The sequence below is a fragment of the Mus pahari genome, chromosome 12 (assembly GCF_900095145.1).
Source record: "Mus pahari chromosome 12, PAHARI_EIJ_v1.1, whole genome shotgun sequence".
In the NCBI taxonomy this organism is placed as follows: Eukaryota; Metazoa; Chordata; class Mammalia; order Rodentia; family Muridae; genus Mus; species Mus pahari.
In genome coordinates, this window is record NC_034601.1 from 62615625 (window position 1) to 62638106 (window position 22482).

Consider the following 22482-nt stretch of genomic DNA (forward strand, 5'->3'; position numbering starts at 1 on the left):
GCTGTCATATTCATGCTTTCTGTGCCTGAGGTCTTCCCATAAGCTTACTGAAGACCTCACACAACACAAGAACACACTGGCTGGAGCAGCGTCTAGGCTGGAGGAACAGTGCATCAACAGCTATCAGCCTGAGCGATCAATGCAGCCCTCACTCAGGAAAACACCTCACTGATAAGCTCGCCTATCCATCCATTCTCAGATTGGTCTGTGCCTAAAATGTTTGCAGAATTTTCAGGGGAAAAATCTAGAAGTGCTGAAAATTTCAGGTACAAAACACTCACCACGGATAATATACAGGCATAAGGAAAAGTCTAACTGAGGGAACTAAAAATTGCCATTTTAGAATCAGGAAAATTGGTTCAGTTCTAAGGCAGAAACCCCGCTGTTTGGAGGATTTGTTCACCTTTAGGTCACTGCTTCTCATTCAGCTTGTGACAAAAGTAATTGAAAATCACTGTCNTTTAAAAACTCTTCCAGGCCAACTTAGGAAAAAGTTGTTTGCCTCACTCTGGTTTCAGGTGGCAAAATTCACCTTGCAGTGAACATTCATTACATGGCATTTAAGTATTTAAGCATTAACTTTCTTCCCGGTTTTCTGAGAGGCCTGGAAGCTGATAGAGGGAGCTTGTAGCAAACTTGCCTCTGCCAAATTTAATATGGATATAAGCAATCAAACCTCATAAATCTCACTGAAAAGTTGATACTGTGGGAGACTGGGTAATCACATTGAAGTTTCAACTTAAAATTATTTTATACTCCAAATACCTTAATGGATTATATCCAAGGACTATACCCTATCACAAAATTTTGATAGGACATATGTGTAGTAAGCACTTGAAAATTTAAATTTCATATTAAATTCATAATAATAAATAACATTGTCATCTTGTTTCTTTTGTATGTGTGTGCCTGCTAACTAGAAGAACTATAATAATACTACATTTTATGGATAGAGTGCTGAAAATTATGGATTTTTAAAAACAGTCATTATCTACCACTAAGCACAGTTAACACCCATGTAGCATCTACTGCGTGCTAGATATTATCCTACCAATGTGTTAACTAATTAAATATTCTTTTCTTGTTTTTTTTTTCCCCCCAAGACAGGGTTTCTCTGTATAGCTCTGTCTGTCCTGGAACTCACCTTGTAGACCAGGCTGGCCTCGAACTCAAAAATCCGCCTGCCTCTGCCTCCTGAGTACCAGGATTAAAGGTGTGCACCCCCACTCCCGGCTTAATTAAATATTCTTATATAAGGAACATATTTTGGAAAGCCAAGGGACACAAAGGTAGAGCAATTTCCTAGTGTTTTAAATGGCAGAAATGATAAATCAGGCACTCACATCATAGTTTTGATTTTTTTTTTTTTACTAACAATTTTCTTATGCTCTTGAAATCCTTGTTCAGTTGTATCACAGATAAAACCCAAACAACCCAATCAAAAAATGAAGTGTAGAACTAAACAGAGAATTCACAACAGAGGAATCTCAAATGGCTGAGAAGCACTTAAAGAAATGTTCAAACTCCTTAGAGATTAGGGAAATACAAATCAAAATGACCCTGAGATTCCACCTTATACCAATCAGAATGGCTAATATCAAAAACTCAGGTGACAGCACATGTTGGTGAGGATGTGGAGAAAGAGGAACACTCCTCCATTGTTGGTGGGATTGCAAGCTGGGACAATCACTCTGGAAATCAATCTGGAGGTTCCTCAAAAATTGGAAATGAATCTACCTGAAGACTCAGCTATACCACTCTTGGGCATATGCCCAAAAGATGCCCCACCATGCCACAGGTGCATGGTGGAACAGGTGTTCCATTATGTTCATAGCATCCTTATTTGTGATAGGCAGAAGCTGGAAATAACACAGATGTCCCACAACAAAAGAATGGATACAGAAAATGCGGTTCATTTACACACACACACACAAAAATACTACTCGGCTATTAAGAATGAGGACATCATGAGTTTTGCAGGCAAAATGGATAGAACTAGATCTCACCCTTCCTAACCAATCTACTAACTAAATTCCATGGGTAAGAGTTTGTGTGGTAGCCTCAGAAATAAATTTCTTAGTCCTGATGACTTTTTGTTTTATTTACCCTGTGAATATAAACTCTTAGCTTCATTCAAATATTTAGACTCAACATAGGCAATTGGGAAATAGTAAACAAAAACTAGTGACAAGGACACTTTCTTAGGGTTTTATTGCTGTGAACAGACGCCATATCCATGGCAACTCTTATAAGGACAACATTAAATTGGGGCTGGCTTACAGGTTCAGAGGTTCAATCCATTATCATCAAGGTGGGAGCATGGTGAGATTCAAACAGACATGGTGCTGGAGGAGCTATGAGTTGTACATTTTCATCTGAAGGCTGCTAGCAGAATACTGACTTCCAGGCAGCTAGGAGAAGGGTATTAAAGCCCACACCCACAGTGACACACCTACCCCAACAAAGCCACACCTCCAAATAGTGCCACTCCCTAGGCTAAGCATCTTCAAAACATCACAGACACCAAGGCAGTAATTTCCTGGTTTTTGTGCCCTGCTTCAGTGATGCTCCACGACTCTTTGGGAATCATCTTGTCTTTGCTTACTTTGTCTTACCCAGCATAGAGTGACAGCCCACATCATCCACAGTACCTTAAGCAGTGGTAAGTCAAGAACTCTGCCTATTAGAATAACAGTTGACTTCTCAATGGAAATGTTAAAACTCAGAAGGGCCTGGACACTTTGATAACCAACAACTCTAAGAGACCACATATGCCAACTGAGAACATTATAGCCAGGTAAATGACCTATCACACTAGATAAAAACCAAATGTAAGCAATTGTATCTTCAAATCCAGGCCTACAGAAGGTGCTAGAAGGAAAACTCAGGTATAAAGAGGTTAACCGCACACTATTTGGTGTAATTGTTTCATTGAATTTGCTATCTTCCTTAGGTAAAGAGATATTTGTCCAATCTTCCCAAATCAAGTCATCAAAAACAACCGTTGCACGAACAGGCCAGGAGAGAACCAAAGATGAATTCCTGAGGAACTGTTCTGTAGGTTCTGTGGTTTCTGGTAAGGGGTGCCACTAAGGCTGATCTGTTTGACTGTAGATCATTCACAAAAGTAGCACTGATGCGACCCTTTTCCCCATGTTGTATGTGTTGGTGTGTCTACTTGCTGTAATGGGGGTTGCATGCTTTCTGTGAGTGACAAGATGCATAACCAAAGCAGAACTACTTGCTAGTCGATCATCCTTGGGAGGAAATCCCAAGGTGGTCATATTCCACTACACCATGTTGGGTAGCATTTTTAATTTATGCATTGGGTTGGCTACATGATTGAGTAGCTGTCCCCTTCCCCCAAATGTCCAATAGCCTAGAGAAGATAATTACAATTTCTGAAGGTAGTATCTTTGAGGCAAGAATATAAGCAGGATGTGTTGTCAGTTGTATGCATTGCTGTAGGTCACATGTGCACAGAAGGATCTGCCTATATAAGGAAGTAATTACAAGAAAAAAGACACACAGCTGTTCCCTCTTGTATTATCCTCTGGTTTGCTTGGGTAAATGGAGGCTGGGGGAGAGACAGGAAGGGCTAAATATGTTACTACAAATTATATCTGTACTAGACTCTTTTCTGAGATCCACAAATTTGCAACCCATGGGAATAACAGAATAAGGAGGAGGGAGAAAGAAGGTGGAAGTGATAAAAGATATTCTTCAGGTCCAATTTGTTATACAGTAGAAGAAAAATGTCTAATACCACATGCAGATGGGGTTCTTAGTGACTGAGGGCAAGAAAATGTTAAGATCGGGGAATTCTGTACATCTGAACTGCTTGAAATAAGGCTTCTCTATGTGTACATGTGTGTGGTTGTGCTAGTGTAGGCACATGCGAAGGACAGAGGTTGATAGTGTCTTTTCAATTGCTTTTCTACTGTATTCAAGTTATTTTATGTGTATGGGTATATTTTTTCATGTATGAATGTGTGCAGAGGTCAGAAGAGGGCATCTGAGCCCTTGGAACTGAGTTTATGGATGTTTGTGAGACATTGTGTTCATACTGGGAAGGGACCCATGGCCTCTGCAAAAGCCATGAGTACCCTTCATCACTAGCCACCCCTCCAGCCTACTCTGTTTTAAACAGGATTTATTTTTATCTTTGAAAAATGTCTACGTGCATGTGCATGTGTGTTTGTGGGTATGATGTGCCTGTAAATGCAGCTGCCTACGGAGTCCAGAGATGTTACATGCCCCTACAGCTACAGACGAGGTGACTGTAAGCCAGATGTGGGTGTGTGGAACTGGACTCAGGTGCTCAGTAAGAACAGTGCGTGCTTCTAACTGATGAGCCATTTTTCTAGCCCCTCCACTTTATTTTTGGAGACAGAATCTTTCAGTGAAAATGGAGCTCTGCATTTCTGCAAGGCAGGCCGGGCAGTGGGCCTGGGGATTCCCTTCTTTCCACCCACCTACTGCTGTGGTTGTCATCATACCTGGATTTTATGTCTGCTGGAGATCCAGTTCCCCATTCTGAGTTTTAAACAAAGCTTACTTCTTGCAAATGTGACTCACTGTGTCACAGTGGGACACAGGAATATGTGATTAGTATAGGTGCCCTGGAAGCAGAGACGTCTGAGCAATGCTGCCAGCACTCCTCCTCAATGTGAAGATTGTGTAAACTGAGGCACTACGAAGAAGTCAGCCATTCTCTGATGGACTGGGTCATGGCAGCTATTACAGACAGGAGGTATTGCTGACAGCTGAGTTTCCCAGGAATGCCAAGAACTGGGAGATTTCTGGGGATGGGCAAGGATTACTCGGAGAAATGGACAGTGAGAGGAGAGGTTTGCTGCTTACTTCAAAAGGCCTGGTAGGACTTTGCTTACAGTACAGTACAGTTAAGGAGTTATCTGAGGAGGGATTTTAGGACTGAGAAGAGGATTTAGTGGCTTGGCTGAGCCCCCATGATGAAAAACGATCTTTAAGGGGCAAGAGAGTTTGGGATAGATAAGAATGATTTAGACTATCAAGTAAATCAGGTTCTTAAACTGCTAACGAATCAAAAAGAAAGAAAAGAAGGAGAAAGCAGACAAAAAAGGGTCTACTTATGGCACCCAATGGCAAACAATGTTTTTCTAGCTGCAGTACCTAAGGGGGAAAACTAGTAGGGGTCTAAACAATGAGAAAACCGTGCAGGAGAAAGTACCTTTTGTCATACGGTGTACAACCATTTATCAAGCATGTGCTACACAGAGTTTTACTCTGCAAGAAAGTTTATTGGGAGTAAAGACCTTTCACCCTCACCTGAACCTTTTTCAGCAGCCAAAGGTGGCTGATGGGGAGGTAAAGGGCATGGTTTTGGCCCAGAGACTGTTCAATCTACGAATCTGGCTTGAACTGCAGGTCTAGCAGGTAAGAACACAGCCCTGCTTCCCCCTTTCCCTCCAGGCAGGTCCCCAGAATGCAAACCTGCCCTATCTGGCTTTCCAAGGGTGGAGAAGTATAAACATGATCACTAAGGTAGTTCCCCAGGATGGGAAAGCACAGCAGCTCGTGGAGCATGATTGTTGATTATAGTATTAAATAAGGTAGAACTATCCATGCTGCTGTCTCCAACATAGCCTTATGTATTTATATATTGTCTTTTTCAGAAAGTAGTTGATAAGAATGTTGAGATCTTGTCATGCTGTATTGGACATGTCTCATGCATTATTTTAGTATTTCCTTAGTTGTTAAATCCTAAGGCCAATGTGCGGTTTCCAAAAATGGATGGCACTTCAGAGATAAAGTTCACCCTTTGTGAAAACATTTTCCTGTACCATGCTAGCCTTTGGGTTCCCTACAGATTTGGATAAGCATCTGGGAGGATAACAAAAGAAGCTAAGAGCACAAACAAGGGCAACCTGTGCAGGCGGATAAAGTCTCCCAGCTAGAAAATTATTAAGTAAAATCAGAGTGCCAGAGATTGGCTATCTCTGTTGGCTAGAGACATCTCAGGATTGGCAAACCGAAAGGGTCATTGCCACTGTTGTTGGCTGCATGTTGAAACAACAGGAAGTTCTTACTGCTGAAGACACCACATAGTTGTTGTATGACTTGGAGAAATCAGCCTGAGGCTAAGCTATAGTCCCTCCCACCCCCAGTCATTTGTAGAGCCAGAAGGCAGGAGATAGTTACTGGAAAGAAAGCTGTCTTTAATATTTTTAGGTATGCACACTGGTGGCATAAGGGCAGGACTAAATGGGTGCAAGCACCTGCTTTCCTATTGGACTCAGGACTTACTTCCTAGGAAGGGACTAATATGGTAATATAAACAAGGGCAAAGCCAGTGGCTGGGGAGGCTACAAGTCTTAGGATGGGCAGTAACTGAAATGATTTCTGTTAATCTACATCATCAAGCTTGTGGTACTCTACCACAGCACCTCTGCAAAGCTTTAAAAAAAAAAATCTAAATCACTTTTGCATTTCTTGGGCATTTATCATAAATTCCACATCTTCATTCTATCATCCTCTCAATCTTAGTTCATCATCTTCTCTCCTTGGTATCATTGTCCTCTCCTAATTCGCTACTTTCTGTTCTTCTGAACCATTTGGAAGAGAGGGTTGGGTTTTTTTTTTTTCCCCATTTTAAATAGCTTAAATGTTTTGTATTTGTTTGCTTTACATCTCAATATCAGTCCCCCCTTTCTCTCAGTACCCCCTCACACAGATACTCCTCCCATCCCCCTCCCCTTCTCCTCTGAGAAAGGGGAGCCTGTGTCCTGGGTATCACCCTCCACCCTGGCTCATCATCAAGTCACTGCAGGATTGGATGCATCCTCAGGAAGGGTATTTCAGACCCTCAGTTTTCTCCTCAAATCCCTCTAACTGTAGATCCAAGAGTCCAAACAGGTACCCAGCACTTGCTTACTTCCTGGTACTCTGCTTCTCTGGACACCATTGAGGCTAGTTTCCTCTCCCTCCTCCCCTTTACTCCTCTCTGTCCTGAATACCTCAATTCCCCATTTCAGAAACACTTTGCCTAGACTGCTATTCCTTCATGGCTGTGTCTTATTGCAGTACAACCTAAATGCCAACAGCAAATGGGATTCCTTGAGCACCAGAACTAAAAGATGTGCATTTGACCAATAATATTAATTCTGGTGTTCCAGCTCCACTAGAAATGGATTTATGCAATACTTATGACAGTGGAACTTAAAATCCCATTTAGCTGTGCTATGTGGGCAAGAGGCTGGTGTATGAAACTTGAGGTAAACTAGGTTCCTGCTCTTATAAAGCTTGCCTTTTAAAGATTAACAAAGAGCTTACATTGTGTTTACATAGAAGAGAATGTGTAGCACAGAAGAGAATGGGCTGAAGTAGTCTACTCAGAAAGAGTCATGGGCTTGTAAGACCACTGATCTCAATGATGGCTGGAAAGAAAGTAGCCAGAGAAGCTAAGGAAGAGAATTCTCAACAGCAATCTCAGTGCTCACAGAATTCTGTCAGATCCTGGAAGAGCCATGCCACTACAGTACAAGGGAACTGGATAATAAAGGTAGTGACTACCGGTTGTTTAAGTGTTTTAAGGAAAGCCAAGTTTATATTTCACACTAAGTGAAATGTCATGTCATTTAAATTGTTACTGAGATTATCTGATGTATACTGTAGTGTTTAGCTATTCTAATTATGTAAAACTGGCAGCACCAATATCTCCTGAAAGTAGTTAAAAATATAGTCTGGTACATGGACCCCAAACTCAGAACGCACATTTTCACTAGGATGCATAGGTGACTCATATCAAGGCCACATTGGGAAACAATGGTACAGGGAGTGGGTAAAAATGGGAATTTATGGGTGGTTATCAGTCTGTATAAAAGTGATAAAAGCTGACTTTAGGCAGTGTTTATTCAGCAAAACTTTTAATTTCCTTTTCTCACCCCTTCCCTTCTCCCCTCCTAATCGGTGCTTTGGTTTTACTCTAACAGGTGCCTACACTCTGAAAAAGATAGTTGGTTCAGGTCTCTTAGTCAGCTAAGTGGAAATTTCAGTGTGAAGTGATGAAAATTTAGAGTTATGAAAGAAAAAATTGAAGTTACAGATCTGGGTGTGTACAGGTACTTTATTTCTGGGTTCAAGTTCCCCCACACCCCATTTGCAGGTTCTTTGTTTTATGCCTTATCTAAGACCTTTAGTTATTCACACTGAGGTTAATATCCATTTAAATTCATCACTAAATCTTGTTTTAAATGCTTATATCCCAAGGCTGATCAATACTGTTCCTTCTTCCTAGACGCTATGATTTTGCACTTCCAGATTTCAGCCAAGAAAGTTATACTCGAGCCTGTCCAGTTTTGAGGTGCAAAGTAACTTGCAGCCTCCTGAAGCAGGGTCCATTTCTCCTGGTGTCCAAGTGTATCAGTATATATGTGGCAGGGTGGAAAATATTTGAAAGTTGGTTTCCTCATTCCACACCATGGGTTCTGGGAATATAATTCCAGTTATATACCTGTGTCAAGCACTTTTTACCTAGTGAGCTATTATGTCATCAGCCCCCCACCTGCCCCCCAATTCTGTATTCTTAAAAAGGAACGACTGGACAGAAAGGACACAGGGTAGTTATACTTGAGAGCTCTGCCAGAAGAGTTTTTGCTTCATCACTGTGATTAAGCAGGAGAGTGCAGTCCACTTTAATGGTCTTCTCCCAGTCATGTCTCATCAAGGACAGTTTGGTTGGTGAAACACAAATGCCTGATTTCTGTACAGGGAACCAGGAAAGTTCTGGTTCTTGCTGTGACTTCAGGGACCTGGCTGGCTCTCCGTGCTTAAATATGCAGAATCTTTAAAGACTCTCTTGGTTAAACTCTTTGAGACACATTAAACTTAGGGCAGTGGGTTGTTAAATGACATTAAGATTCTAAATACTTTCACGTTGTCTCCTTTTAACCGTTGTCCTGGTGAATTTCCCACTTTTTGGAAATCATCGCCCCTAGTCAAAGAAAAAAAAAACAACAAACCAAACTCAGAAATGAGAGCAGGTGTTTGAGGAGAGGTGACCACCGGGCAGGAAGGGGAAGGGAGAGGGACGGGTGAGACCCGCCTCCCGGTGGCCAGCCAGCACAGTTCAGGGCTCCAGGGGCCGGCCCCGTGAGTGGGCGGGGGCCCTCGCTGAGGACGTGTGTCCCGGGCTCACCCTGGCCCGCGCCGCCGCTATAAAGGGCAGGTCCCCGGCGGCTCGCCTAGGCTCGCCCGGCTCCGCCCTGCCGCCGCTCGCACTCCACTCGGCCCACTCGACCCTCTCGGGCCTCGGCTACTCGGGCTGCTGCGGCGAAGATGGCGGCGCCGGCGGCGGAAACGGGTCCCGACGCTCGTCTGGAGGCCGCCCTGGCCGACGTGCCGGAGCTGGCCCGACTCCTGGAGGTTGACCCGTACCTGAAGCCCTACGCCGCGGACTTCCAGCGCAGGTACCGGGGGAAACCCCTCCATTGCCCTCCGCCTGCGGCCGGCCTTCCCGCGCGCGCGCGCGCGCCGCCCGACTCCCCCCCCCGCGCGGCCCCGCCCCCCAGCGCGTCAATCAAGCGCTGGGCGTGGCTCCGGCTTCCCCAGCGAGCTCCTGATGCCCTGAGTGTAAAAGTTCTGCTGCACGTCCGCCCCGTGTGCTCGCAGTCCCGGGTTGCGCGCCCTCCCCTACGTGCTGGGACAGCACGCAGTGGCTTCCGGGACTCACAGGCTACCCCCTCTGGTCCTGGGAGCTGCAGTGGACGTGAGGCAGGGCGCGTGTGATTGTGCTTTTCAAACTTTGTAGTCTACTTCCGAGCAGCTTTTGTGCAAGTCTTTCAGGCAGTCTTTCAACACCTTGCACCCTCGTGTTTGCATTAATCTGCGTTTCACTTTAATCGTTGATCAGATCTCTTCTCCCTTAAACCGACTTCGAAGAGCGACCGTTTCGGGTGTTTGACCTTACCTTCCAGGAGAGGAGATGGGCCATGAATGGCTTAACTTGCAGAGCCCAATTCAAAAGCCTTTAAGTATAGCTTCTCTCCTACCAGGCTTCCCACTTACCAGAATTTTATAATTGCAATCTGCTCAGGTTAAAGCACATTGTGGTGGAGCATGCCTTTAATCCCAGCACTTGGGAGGCAGAGGCAGGTGAATTTCTGAGTTCGAGGCCAGCCTGGTCTACAGAGTGAGTTCCAGGACAGCGAGGGCTACACAGAGAAACCCTGTCTCGACCCCCCCCCCCCCACAAAAAAAAAAATTGAAAATTAAAGTAGCTAGTATATAAATTTGAGTAGTTATGAGTATTTTGCTGCAGTCATATTTGTGATACTAGTTTCTTCTTTAAAGCCTAGATACTACAAAAATCAAAACTCCCTTGGCAACAGACGATAGACTCATTTTTTAAAAATTTATTCTAACACTGCAAAGTAGCCCTCTGCCTACTTATTTATTTATTTTTTTTAACGATTTTTTTATTAGATATTTTCATTTACACTTCAAATGCTATCCTGAAAGTCCCCAGACTCATTTTTAATCATAGAAAACATCGAACTCGTTAGTGGCATTGGTGATTATGAACATGGGTTGATATGACTTGAAAACACAAAGACCCTTAAAGCTCATGACCTAGCTTTGTCATGTTATTACATTTATGCACTTAAGTAACTATCTAGAAAACCAATATTCTTCAGATTCTAAAACGGTAGGCATTAGAAACAGCTCATTCCAGAGTTTACAAATTCTACTACAGGAGCCCCCCTCAAAGCAGCCGGCTGGGCCGATCCTCACTTAGAGCATGTAGTTATGACCTTAAATTAAGTACTGGGGAGGAGTCTGGCAACTTTTCACTCAAAAGATGCAAGCCTGTGTCCCTTGAGATAATTAGCCTGCACTCCTTAAAGTTAAAAGACTTGAGCAGATTTTGAAATAAGTGATTTTTAGAACAAAAATAAATATTTTATCTATTTTTCTCTTTTTGTATGAAATATATTTACATGTTATATTTACACATATTTTTAATATAAAAATCACTTTGTTATAATGAGCACACAAATTAAAACAGGAGGTGATTAATGTTCAGCTTTTTTGGAGTTTTTTTTTTTTTTTTTTTTTTTTACTATGAATCTATTTGTGTGATTTATAAAATAACCTGTAAGAAATTTCAAAAGCAAGAGTTGTGGAAATATTTGGCCTGTGTCCTGTTTCCAGTTTCCACTGGCCACAGGCAGACAAACACCATTTATTCACTTCTTTTGTGTGTGTGTGTGTGTGTGTGTGTGTGTGTGTGTGTACTTCATATTCAACTCCACTGGGATTGAAGCAATTATAGTCATCTTTCATGGTTTGTCAAAATTAATGAGAGGGACAAAGGCCAGAATAAAGAAGTGAGGGAATCCAGTGTTCTTGGTGAAAAGTCTGGCCCGGTGGGTCCTTACGTGCTTCTCTCTGACCTGGATTCTACTTATGTCCTTGGTCCTGGGTAATTGCCATTTTCCAGCACACATGTTCCATTTAGGCATGTCAAACAGTAATTTGGCATCTGGCAGTGGTGACTTGTATTGTTAACTGGTGGAGAATAAAAAGTTTTTCATAGTATCGTCATGGTCATTGATTGCTGTGGTTTGAATGTGTCCTTTGCAAATTTCAGGTGCGACAAGTGTGCTGCATAAAGAGCCTTTAAGACATGACTAGGCCATGAGGGTTCCTCATGAGGGTTCGTTCATCTTTGGGCAGCGGACAATGGTCTAATCAAAAAAGGGACTTCTGGGGACATCCACGACATGAGACCATTACAGAGGAGGGGGATAGGGCTGTCAGAGCGAGAAGATGGGGAGCCATACTGTAACAGTCTGTCTTTGAAAGTGACTTTTCTGTGGCTATCATGTACACACAGCATCTGTGACCACTTGTACAGGATAGGCATATATTCACTCACCCCAAAGGACATTAAAATGAGAGGGGGCTGAGTTGGAAATAGGACAGGGAAGGGGTCACAGGGGATGGGAGAGGGATGGAGAAGGTCATGGAGGACAAATGTCCTAGCCATACCCTGTATACAAATAAGAAACTTTCAAACAATTAAAAACTACATAAAAATTGAAAAATGAAAAAAAGAAAATCGCAGTTTAGGCTGCTTTGCCCTTTTTCCCTTTTGCTTTGGGAGGACATTATGCTTCCATTCTCTCATGAGGATGGTAACAGGGTGCTGCTATCTCACGTCACAGCTTCACCCATGGGCATCTTGTTTCTAGACTCCCCAGTCTCTCAGACTGTGAGGTGATACGTTTTTATTTTTAATAAACCATCTATCTTGAGTATGCTGTTGAAGCCAAGATGAGAGTATATTTGATTTTTGGCTTGTTTTAAGTAACCTACTTGTGCAGAGTGTCCTTGGCCTAACATGACTAGACAACCATTTAGTGGCAAAGCGTGCTAATTAAATACTGCAGAAAATTTGAGGCACAATTATCAATACGTAAGAGTGGTGAGAGGGAGGCATTTTCTTCTCATTGATGGATCATCGAGTCCTTTCCTCCTCAAAATTGCTGCATTTGGGATTCTGTTGTGAGGGTTCCTTTTGTCTTCTGTGAGAATTACAAATCTAGAATTGTATCCTTATGGGTTCCTTCCTCACCAATGGGTTAAAGCCCTTATACCGGTAGACAGCTTGAAGCCTTGGTTAAGGAAGCATCTTTTGGCCACTCAACTAGAGTGTGAGTTACTTTGCATCATAAAAGTAAGAAGTAAGTACATTAGTGTGTGATCACTGTCTCACTGATTAGCTCCTATGGCGACATCTCCTACTTGGCTCTTTCTACTTTCTGTGAAGCTGTTGATGTACTCCAGTCAGTTCTCATTAGTGATCACATTTGCTTGCTCACATCTTACATGGCTTTGTGCGTTGGCCACGGGGCTCTCCTCACGGCAGGCATTCACTGATGTAGGATTATGAAGGATTTGTTTTGAAATTTCTTTTTCAGTTCTTGTAGCTTGGAAAATAGAAAAATTAAATTATGATTTTTCTTTATACATTTTTATTTTTTTTTCCTAGTAGCGAACACTTCCTATTGAGCTGTTGGTGCAAGCAAGAGGGTCTCAACCTTGTGGTTGTGACCCTCAGAAAACACTTATTTCTGATGGTCTTAGGAGACCCCAATCATAAGTTTATTTTTATTGCTACTTCGTAATTGTAATTTTGTTACTGAGAGGTGTCTCAGTTGCTACAACACTGAGAGCCACTGTTTTGGCCTATCTCCTCATCTAAACAGAGGGCTAACATTTTGAGCACTGCTCAGATACATACAGTGCTCTGTCACTAGTGAGTATCCTTTGTTTAAGCTTTCTATACTATTGTATATTGTGATAGTTCATCTTCCAAACATCATCTTAGACAGGAGATATATATATATATATATATATATATATATATATATATATATATATATATTGCCTTGCCTATGAAAATAGGCATGGTGCAAGCTGTGCTGAGATTAATCTCTCTCTCTCTCTCTCTCTCTCTCTCTCTCTCTCTCTCTCTCTCTCTGTGTGTGTGTGTGTGTGTGTGTGTGTGTGGTATGTCTTTGTGAGTGAATGCCGTGCATGTGGGTTCTATAGAGGCTAGATTTTTGAAGATGGAGTTATAGACAGTTGTTTCCCTGTGTGGGATGCTGGGAACCGAACTTGGATCCTCTGCTAGTGCTAGCAAATGCTCTCATCCACTTAGCCATCTCTTTAGCTCCTACCAAAACTGTTCTTAAGAAGTTCATAAACATTGAGGAAGGGGAAACTGTAGTTGTAATGTATTGAAAAACAAAATAAATAAATAAATGAAGGAATTCATAAACATCGTCTTGATAATCTATTGAATATATTCCTTTTTATAAGCATTGCATATTACTGAATCTTTCTTAGCTCCTCCTAACCATGGTATTGCTTTTCCCCCATCACTTGTGTAGGTTTTACTTCAGTATCCTTCAGACCATAGAAGAGATTCCAGATTGCTTCCCTAGTCCCCGTGTCTTTATTTTCTTTTATATGCTGTTTGATTTCTGCATAATATTCTTCCCTTAGACATTTATATCTTCCTTGTAGTTTCCACCTCTTGAAGATACTAAAAGTCTGTTTTCGTTCCAGATTTTTGTCCTGGTCTACAACATTATTCCAACGGGCTTCAGTCTAAGGGCCTCTAAAGCCCAGTATACATAATCTGACTATATAGTTTTTCATCTGGGATTTGTCTGTCTGTCTCCCCAGGCACACATAATAAATACAGTACATACTATCTGGCTTTTTGCCCATGGCTTCTGGGTATCGAACTTAGACCCTCTGCTTACAAGGAAATCACCCTAACAACTGAGCTATCTTCTATCCCTCATAAGTTCTCAAGTACTCTTTCCTTCATCTCTCAGTTTAGGCAGTTGCATCATTTGACTCTTAGAATATGCACTAGTTTGCGTGGCTATTGTTACCTTCTTTCAAGCTGCCAGTGCATCTAGACAGGTGTGAGAACAGGTTCAGAGCAGTTACTTCTTTTTCAGACGTTCGCCCTTCTCCATCTGTTCTGCCCTCTCCATTCCCAATACGATGAGTGAACATTGAAATAGTTGTATATGAATATTATAGCGGTTTAAATGACAATGCCTTCATAAGCGCCAGTCTTTGAATCCTTGGTTCCCAGTTGATGGAGCCATTTAAGGAGATGCAGAAGGTCCAGTCCAGCATCCATGATTACAGACAGGCTTTGAAGGCTGAAAGCCTCCCCTACTTCTGGATTGCTCTCTCTGTGCTTGCAGTTCAACCTGTGAGCAGGTCATTTCCTGTTCCTTTTGTCATTGCTCCACTTCTCCATTCATCCATCATGGACTGGTAGCTCTCTGGAACTATAAGCTCAAGTAACCTTTCTCTTATAAGGTGCTGTGGTCATAGTGTTCTCTTACAGTGGCAGAAAAGTAACTCAGACAATTCCGAAGCTATTCTGCTCACACTTGTTCAATAGTTCCCCATTTGTGTTAACCTACAGCAGTCTGCACTATCTGGTACCTGTTCTTCATTCTAATCTAATCTCTATGCACATCTCATATCCTCCATCTCTTATCAACTCCCTGATTGTTCCTTCTAACAAGACATAGGGGTGGGGGCGGTTCTATAAGGGATAATAAAAAGTCTTTAAAATAATTGGAAGCAATGTATCTTTTTTTTCTTTTCCCACTTATGTTCCTTTAACACTGAATGTTGAATATTTCCTTTTTATAATTACCTGAATATAAAGAAGAATTTGGGGTGGGAGTTTAGGAAAGTCATTGGATAAAAAGCAAGATGTTAAGAACAGAGATAACTTCTGTTCGTTATTGTAAGAGTCTTTTAGCTTAGTAGAAGAAAATTGCTATGCAGACCTTTTCTTGTATCTTTGATAAAATAACTGACAATAAATTATATCAAGAAGACATTTAATGCACTTATGGATACCAGCTTGAAGGTGTGCCAACACATTCTGCTTTGCTGTGTAGTGTGTTTGATGGAGTCCCAGGTCAGGCTGTGGTTTTACACGTGCCATGATTTGCTTCCTGCATTTTTCGCTCCGGTCTCATCGTAAAATCCTGTACACGTGTTGGGACGAAGCTTAGAATGTAGAATGTTTGGATTGGAAGTGCCAGGGATCATACCCATGGGTGTTTCTCATAGCACAAGAATTTTAAATGTGATTCACTTTTGTACTTTCTCCCCTCGCCCCCAGCCACTCTGGATTCTGAAGAACGTCAAATGTCAGCAGTTTTAGAAGGCAGGGAGAAGTCAAGAGTTCTGAGATGCAGCTGACCTGCTTCCCTGAACTGGGACACTCATTTGCAACAGAGATCTGTCCTAATTCCAGAGTCACTCTTGGATTATCGATAGCAGTGGCCAAGAGTCCCTGACCTCTTCTCATTTTCAAAGTGTCTTGAGGTGACATGATAGGACATTCTGTTTAGAAGAGGCCCCTGTGCCAGCTGCACCGCCTCGGAATAAATCTCTCTTTACAGGATAACTTCTTGGTTTCCTTCCAACTCTCTCTACGCTGGGCCCTGGGTATGTGATTACACAGTTCTTGTGAAGTGTAAGGGAGGGTTAGTGCAATTGTGCTCTTATTTGGAAGTGTAGAATAGGCTTCTCTTACCAGATATTAAATGGATGGAAGCCTCTTTCTCTGAGGGAATTGGGGCTACTGGGTACCCTTCACCTAAAGTTAGGGTGCATGTGCTTGTGTGTCCGCGCACACACACACACACACACACACACACACACACGAACAGAATCCTTTTCTCATGGTGATATCTGCTCACTGGTATTTGTTCACTGCTGTTGTGAATCCAGGCTGCTTTTATGTTTAATAAACAAAGCCCTGCTTCATTTTGTGTTAGGGGTAATAGGAACCTGGAGCTTCACCAAAAAAGAAATATTAAACATGTAGTTTTCTAATTTACATTTATTGATTTATTTAATAATTTCATTGTATACTCTCTGCTGCTGTGTAGCTATGGCAACTAACTTGTAAAACTTGATTTTATTTTTATTTTTGTGTGTGTGATTAATGGTTTCATCTAAACCTTATTTTTTTCCCAAGGTAAAAAAATTAATTAAAATATATCGATCTCTACCTCTCCCTCTTCTACCTTGCCTTGTCCCTCACTCCCTCTTAAATTCATGGCCTGTTATATTAAAATTATCATGTTTTACATACACACGCACACACACACACACACACACACACACACATGAATAAATATATAAATACAACCCACCGAGTTCATTAAGTGTAGCTTGATTTTTTATATATATATATATATATATATATATATATATATATATATATATACAGATTACTTGGCTTTGGATAACCAGTTAAGGGTGGGTTCATCTCTGGGGAAGACTGGTTATCCCTTAGTAGTCTCCAGTTGTCTGTAGGTCTTCATCTGTGATTGGAACACTGTGAAATACCAATTGGTGGTACTATAGTTGAGGTCCTGTTCAGGCAGTGGTATGGCTAAGTGCAGCTTTCTTGTGTAGTTAGAAGGCACACTCTTTCAGCAGTGTGCTGAACCTTTTCTGGACCTTTTTCTCTTAGACAGTTTTTGCAATGTTCCCTTAGCCTTAAGTATAGGGTTTGTGCTTCAGACATACCCAGTGGGGTTGGACAGTCCCTGTTCAGTGGTTCAGCATTTTAGCAGTTGAGGCTTTTAATATACCAATAATCCAGATAATTTCGTTTCTAACCTTAGGTCCATTACATGCCCTGATGGTTTGCATACGCTTGGCCAGGGAGTGGCACTGTTAGGAGGAGTGACTTTGTTGGAGTAGGTGTGTCACTGTGGGTGTGGGCTTTAAGACCCTAGTCTTAGCTGCCTGAAAGTCAGTATTCTGCTAGCAGCCTTCAGATGAAGACAGAGAGCTCCTCCTGTACCATGCCTGCCTGGAGGGTGCCATGCTCCCACCTTGATGAACTGAACTTCTGAACCTGTAAGCCACCCCCAACTAAATGTTGTTTTTGAAAGAGTTGTCTTGGTCATGGTGTCTGTTCACAGCAATAAAACATTAAGACACATGTTAAATATAAAAATATTGTGAAGAGGTTGCATTATGGAGTTTAGGAATAAGACAAGACTTGAATCGCAGTTCTTATAATTGTCAAACAGATTTGAGTCCTCAGAAAGGTGTTTTCTAGATTCTCTTGAGGATTACAGATATATGCAAAGATACTTAATTGCCTCAATTTGATGATATTAGATAAGTGTCCAGCTTAAATATTCTTTTTCACTGCATTTTATTTTTATACAATTCTTTAGTGAAAGTTTTCTAAAAATCAAGCTCAGACCCTCAACTCACCACTCCTCTTTGTTTTTCTAATTAACTGTGTTGTTCTTTCCAGGGAGACTCACTCTTTGTCCTGGAGAGGTGATTGGATGAATGAGGTGAGGCAGGTGGCAGTTTTAATCACAATGTAGTAGAGAAGGAAAAGAGCCTGTTTAAACTTTGATCCTTAATTTGGAGTGGAAATGAGGAGGTAATTGCCAGCTCACTGTAAGCTGAAGGCAACATGAGTCCCAGGACGTAAGAAGCACAAAGCTGCTTTCACTGAAAGAGGTAAATGCCAGCCTGCAGAAACCCAAACTCCCCGTTCTCTTGATCTCCCCTCCTGTCTTCTCTCCTCTTTCATCTGACTGGTAAGTGTTCATAGTCTTGAGCATCAAACAGCTGCAGGGATTTTCATCCCCCTTAACTTGGGATGCTTCAACGGATGATCACACTAATAGCCAGGATAACTTTGAAAATAAGATCCATGTGCAGGAAGGAATAAAGAAAGATAGTCACTTAAATGTTCAAAAACAAAAGTGTGGGTTGATGGTATTGTTCATGACTGTTAGTTAGTAAGAAACAAGTTAAATTTGGTGGCCCTGGCTTTTCTTTGTTTTTTGATATTTGATGATGTCCAGGTAGTTTTTTGTTTTTGTTTTTTTGTTTTTTTTTTTAAATAAATCTGATTCTTTAACATATAGAAAATAAAGGAATGGGATATTTATACGTGTTTAGTGATGCCATTGAATAGTCAGCTACAATGAGACACAGTCTCTGGGCAGATAGATACTCTAGTACTGTAATGAAGTTTCTAAGTTCATATTTTGCACGGGTACAATTGGGGGTCCCTCAATATTCAGCAACTATTTGCTTTACCAGTGCTATGTATTAGTTCTATCATCTAAATTAACTTTCTTTAGTAAGCTCCTATCCGCAGGTTACATCTAGGTGTGAGGAGCTGAACAGTGTAGACAGGCACACTGTTGAGGAAACATGGGAATATCACTTATACACTTAGTTCCACTTAATAGAAAAGCCAATGGTATAGCAGCAGAGGGTTAAATTTCTCCCAGAAATTAAAGGTAAAAAAGTTGTGGCTTCCACAAGGATCCCTTTATAGCTTTCTGCAACTTGGTATTTAACATGAGGATTTGATTTCTATCCTCATAAGATTAACGGGCAAATCCACCTCCATGGTCATCCCATGTAGACATGTAGATTTCCTGGGTTTGTTTATTCAGACCTAGGCTCGCCATCTTGATCTTTTTCAGTACTAGCTGCCAATCAAGAGGTCTGTGCTCCTCCTGACCTGGAAGTGAGCCAGACTCCTCAAGTTGCATGGCTTCTTCCTGAGAGATGCCCACTTTCCAGCTCATATTCCTTTCCAGAGCTCTTGCCCTTTTCCAAAGAGGAATAAAGCAGAAGAGACCTAGGAAGGAGAGCGTGGTACAGTCTATCATCTCCGTAGATAAATACTCCTGAGCAACATCCATCCCCCTGCTCCTCTTTCCCCCCACCCCCTTCTCAAGAGAAAGCTGTAGCCATATATTTTAATGTCACTACCCTCTGGCTCATCACTGTGAGACCTGATCTGTGTTTATTTTAGATTCCTTTCTTGGGGAACTATAGAGCCATTTGGCTGCCTGGCATCAACAATGCCGAACTCATTCGTTGGTTTAATTGACACCATGTCTTCGGGAGCTAGGTGGTCCCCCCTTCAAATTTCATAGACAGTGCTAAGAAAAACATTTAAAAATTGCTTCACTCATTACTAATTAGTAGTTGGGTTATCTTTCAGTTATGTGGAAAACATAATATTTGTGAGAGAAAAAGAATGGATTTCAAATGTTAGTTAATTTATGCTGTTTTTTTTTAGTTGTGTGTTTATGTGTGATGTACATGTGTGAGTGCACACTGCACATTTGTGCATGTTTTTGGGTGGAAGTAGGGGTATAAATATGCCACACTGTGCATGCGGAGGTCCGAGGGCACCTTGCTTTTGAATCAGAATCTTTTTGTTGCTGGCCGTGTATACTACTGTGTATGCTTCATTAACCTTCTGGGGATGCTCCTGTCTTCGCTTCTAATCAGCACAGAAGCTCAGAGATAACAGGCACCTGTGCTACTCTGACCGGCTTTATGTAGGTCTTTGGATTCAGACCGAGGTCCTCATGTGTGGCTGACGAGCACTTTACTCACTGGGTGATCTCAGCTCCTGGCCTCAATCTTCAAGCCAAGAATTGTTTTGTTATCTAACCGTGGATGGATGTACAACCTTAGGAGACTTTGCTGGTCTTATCGTTCTGTTTTGCATTTGTAGAGCTTGGGAGGTCTAATTAGTACTGTCTTGTCAGAACATACTTTTCAAATAGACGTAGGCTTATATCGTCATAGGCAAGTGCACTGATTTCATCTTTGATGTCAGGAACAAAGGACAGTTTGTGCCAGAATGAGATTCCCTTTTGGTGTCAGAGGACTAGGGATTTCTGGAGAGTCATACCAGTGTTTTCTTCCTAAGAGGTAGAGTCTATTTTCCTTTATCCTTCTATATTGTTAGGGACTATAAGTTAATTAGTCACTAATACCTGAGATGCCGTTGCTTTAATTAGTTTTTGCAATTTGTCCTTCAGGTAGGATTCGGATAGTTCACAAATGAGTTCATGGCCGACCTTTCTCTAGTCCCTTCCCTCGAGCCATTGTCATTCCATATCAAGAACAAACCAGTTCCCCTACATTTTGATTCTTCTGTTCCTCCTGTTTTGTGCTTCTGGTACCTGGGAGAGCCGTCCATCCTCTGGATCATGTCAGGAGGCAGGCCTGGTTTTGGTTTTAAAGCTGCGTTCCCCATTGCTAGAAAGATAGCAAAGGAGGCCTCTTTATGCCTTATTTCCTCCTTGTGGCTTTCAGGAAAAGCGATCTACTGTTTGTGCTGGATGAAGCAAAAGTCAACACAGCACAGAAGGAGAAAATCCTGACTAGAAATAACTGTTATCAAAACATGGCATTGAGTGTAGCAAGTTAGCAGGGCTTTTAAACTCTTAGGACATTTAATCAAAGGATTGCAAATTGAATTGAAAACCATTGCATTTTGAAGCAAATAAACACTCACAGGAAGTTTCAGAACCAGCACAAAGGAGGCTCCCGTATCCTTCCCCCCCCCCCCTTCCCCTGGCTTGCTCCTGTGTTCTGTTGAGTAACCTTGGTGTGGAACCAATAGCAGGAAGTTGAGGTTGGTGCAATCCACGGACCTCATTCATGTTTCTTCAGTTTTACAAATGCTTGTTCTTGTGTGTGTCTACTTCTTCATGGTTTTATCGATGTATATATTAATGAAACTAGCACCGCAGTGGAGATATAGAATTGTTCTGTGACCACAAAGAAATCCCTCATGCATAAAATTCACATTACTACTGTCCCGCCATTCCTAAATTTGACAATCACTGACCTAGTTTCTAGCTCCATAACTTTTTTCATTTTGAGAATACTATATATATTATATTATATGCAATCTTTTGAGACTGACATTGCTGCTTCCTTCCTCCTCTGCAGAGTGCCTTTGAGGTATAACCTAATTGCATGTGACAATGGTTTGTTTCTTCTTGTACTGAGCACTATCTCATTGTGTGGCTGTACCATCGGGCCCAGTGTGTTTATCATTCACCTGTTGAAGGTCATTTGGTCATCTGGATTATTTCCTCATTTTCGAACTATTTCACTAAAATGCTGTGAACTGTCATATACTTGGTTTGTCTGCGATGAATCAAGGCTGGTTATATGGTAAGCATATGCTTATATGACTTATATGCTTACTATCACAAGCAGTTGTCAAATCATTTTCCAGAGTTTCTGTCTTTCTGTCTTATCATCTATGAGCAACCCAGTTCGTTTGCATCCTTGTCAGGATTGACACTATATTTCATTAGCCCCCACATTAGTTATGTAGTATGTATATGTATTCATGTTTTAATTGGCATTTTTCTCTTAACTCATTAAAATTATCATTGAGTTACTTGCTGTCTGCATGCTTTGTTTGCTGAAATGCCCGTTTATGTATTTTGTTTAGTTTTAAAGCACATTAACTTTTCTTCCTTTAAGCAAGTTTTTAAAATTGTGAATTCTTTATACATTCCATATTATAATTAAGAAATATTTTTTTCTCATCCTGTCGCTTGTGGTTTCAGACAGGAAAACAACAATAAAAAAAATACAACAGTAACAATTCCCAGAACCCAATTTTCATTTTGAAGTACAATTTCTTGAACTCTTTTTTTATGGGTTATATCTGTTTTTGTTGTTATGAAAACACTTCCTAGCTTTAAAGATCTGAAGTTATTTTTCTAACAGTGCTGTTGCTTTACATAGTGTATTTAAGTTTGCTTTTCAGATTAAGTTATTTTTTGTTGCAAGGGTTGGGTTAATCTTATTTTATTGGCTATAAATCTTGGATTCTCAATTTATGCTATAATATGCTGGTATTTGCTCAACTCTAACAAATATATAAGAAAGCATAATTGTAATATATGTTATGTTTACTTATGGTATAGCGATGAAGTAGTCTATCAATTTCCTTATTTGTAATGACATCTTGAATCTTTTTTTTTTTTCTTAATATCTTAATACAGCTAAAAATTTTAGGATCCAGGGGAAAATCCGAGAAATATATAATTTAAT

At 41.2% G+C, this 22482-nt stretch overlaps 1 protein-coding gene across 1 annotated transcript in view; it reads left to right on the top strand.

The window, feature by feature from the left end:
- The first annotated feature begins 9111 nt into the window (after positions 1-9111).
- Gbe1 (1,4-alpha-glucan branching enzyme 1) overlaps positions 9112-22482 on the top strand; it is a 231774-nt gene continuing 218403 nt past the window's right edge. The window contains exon 1 of the mRNA XM_021209248.2: positions 9112-9449. Coding sequence (XP_021064907.1) covers positions 9319-9449 — 131 coding nt within the window. The 5' untranslated portion in view covers positions 9112-9318. The remainder of the gene's footprint in view (positions 9450-22482) is intronic.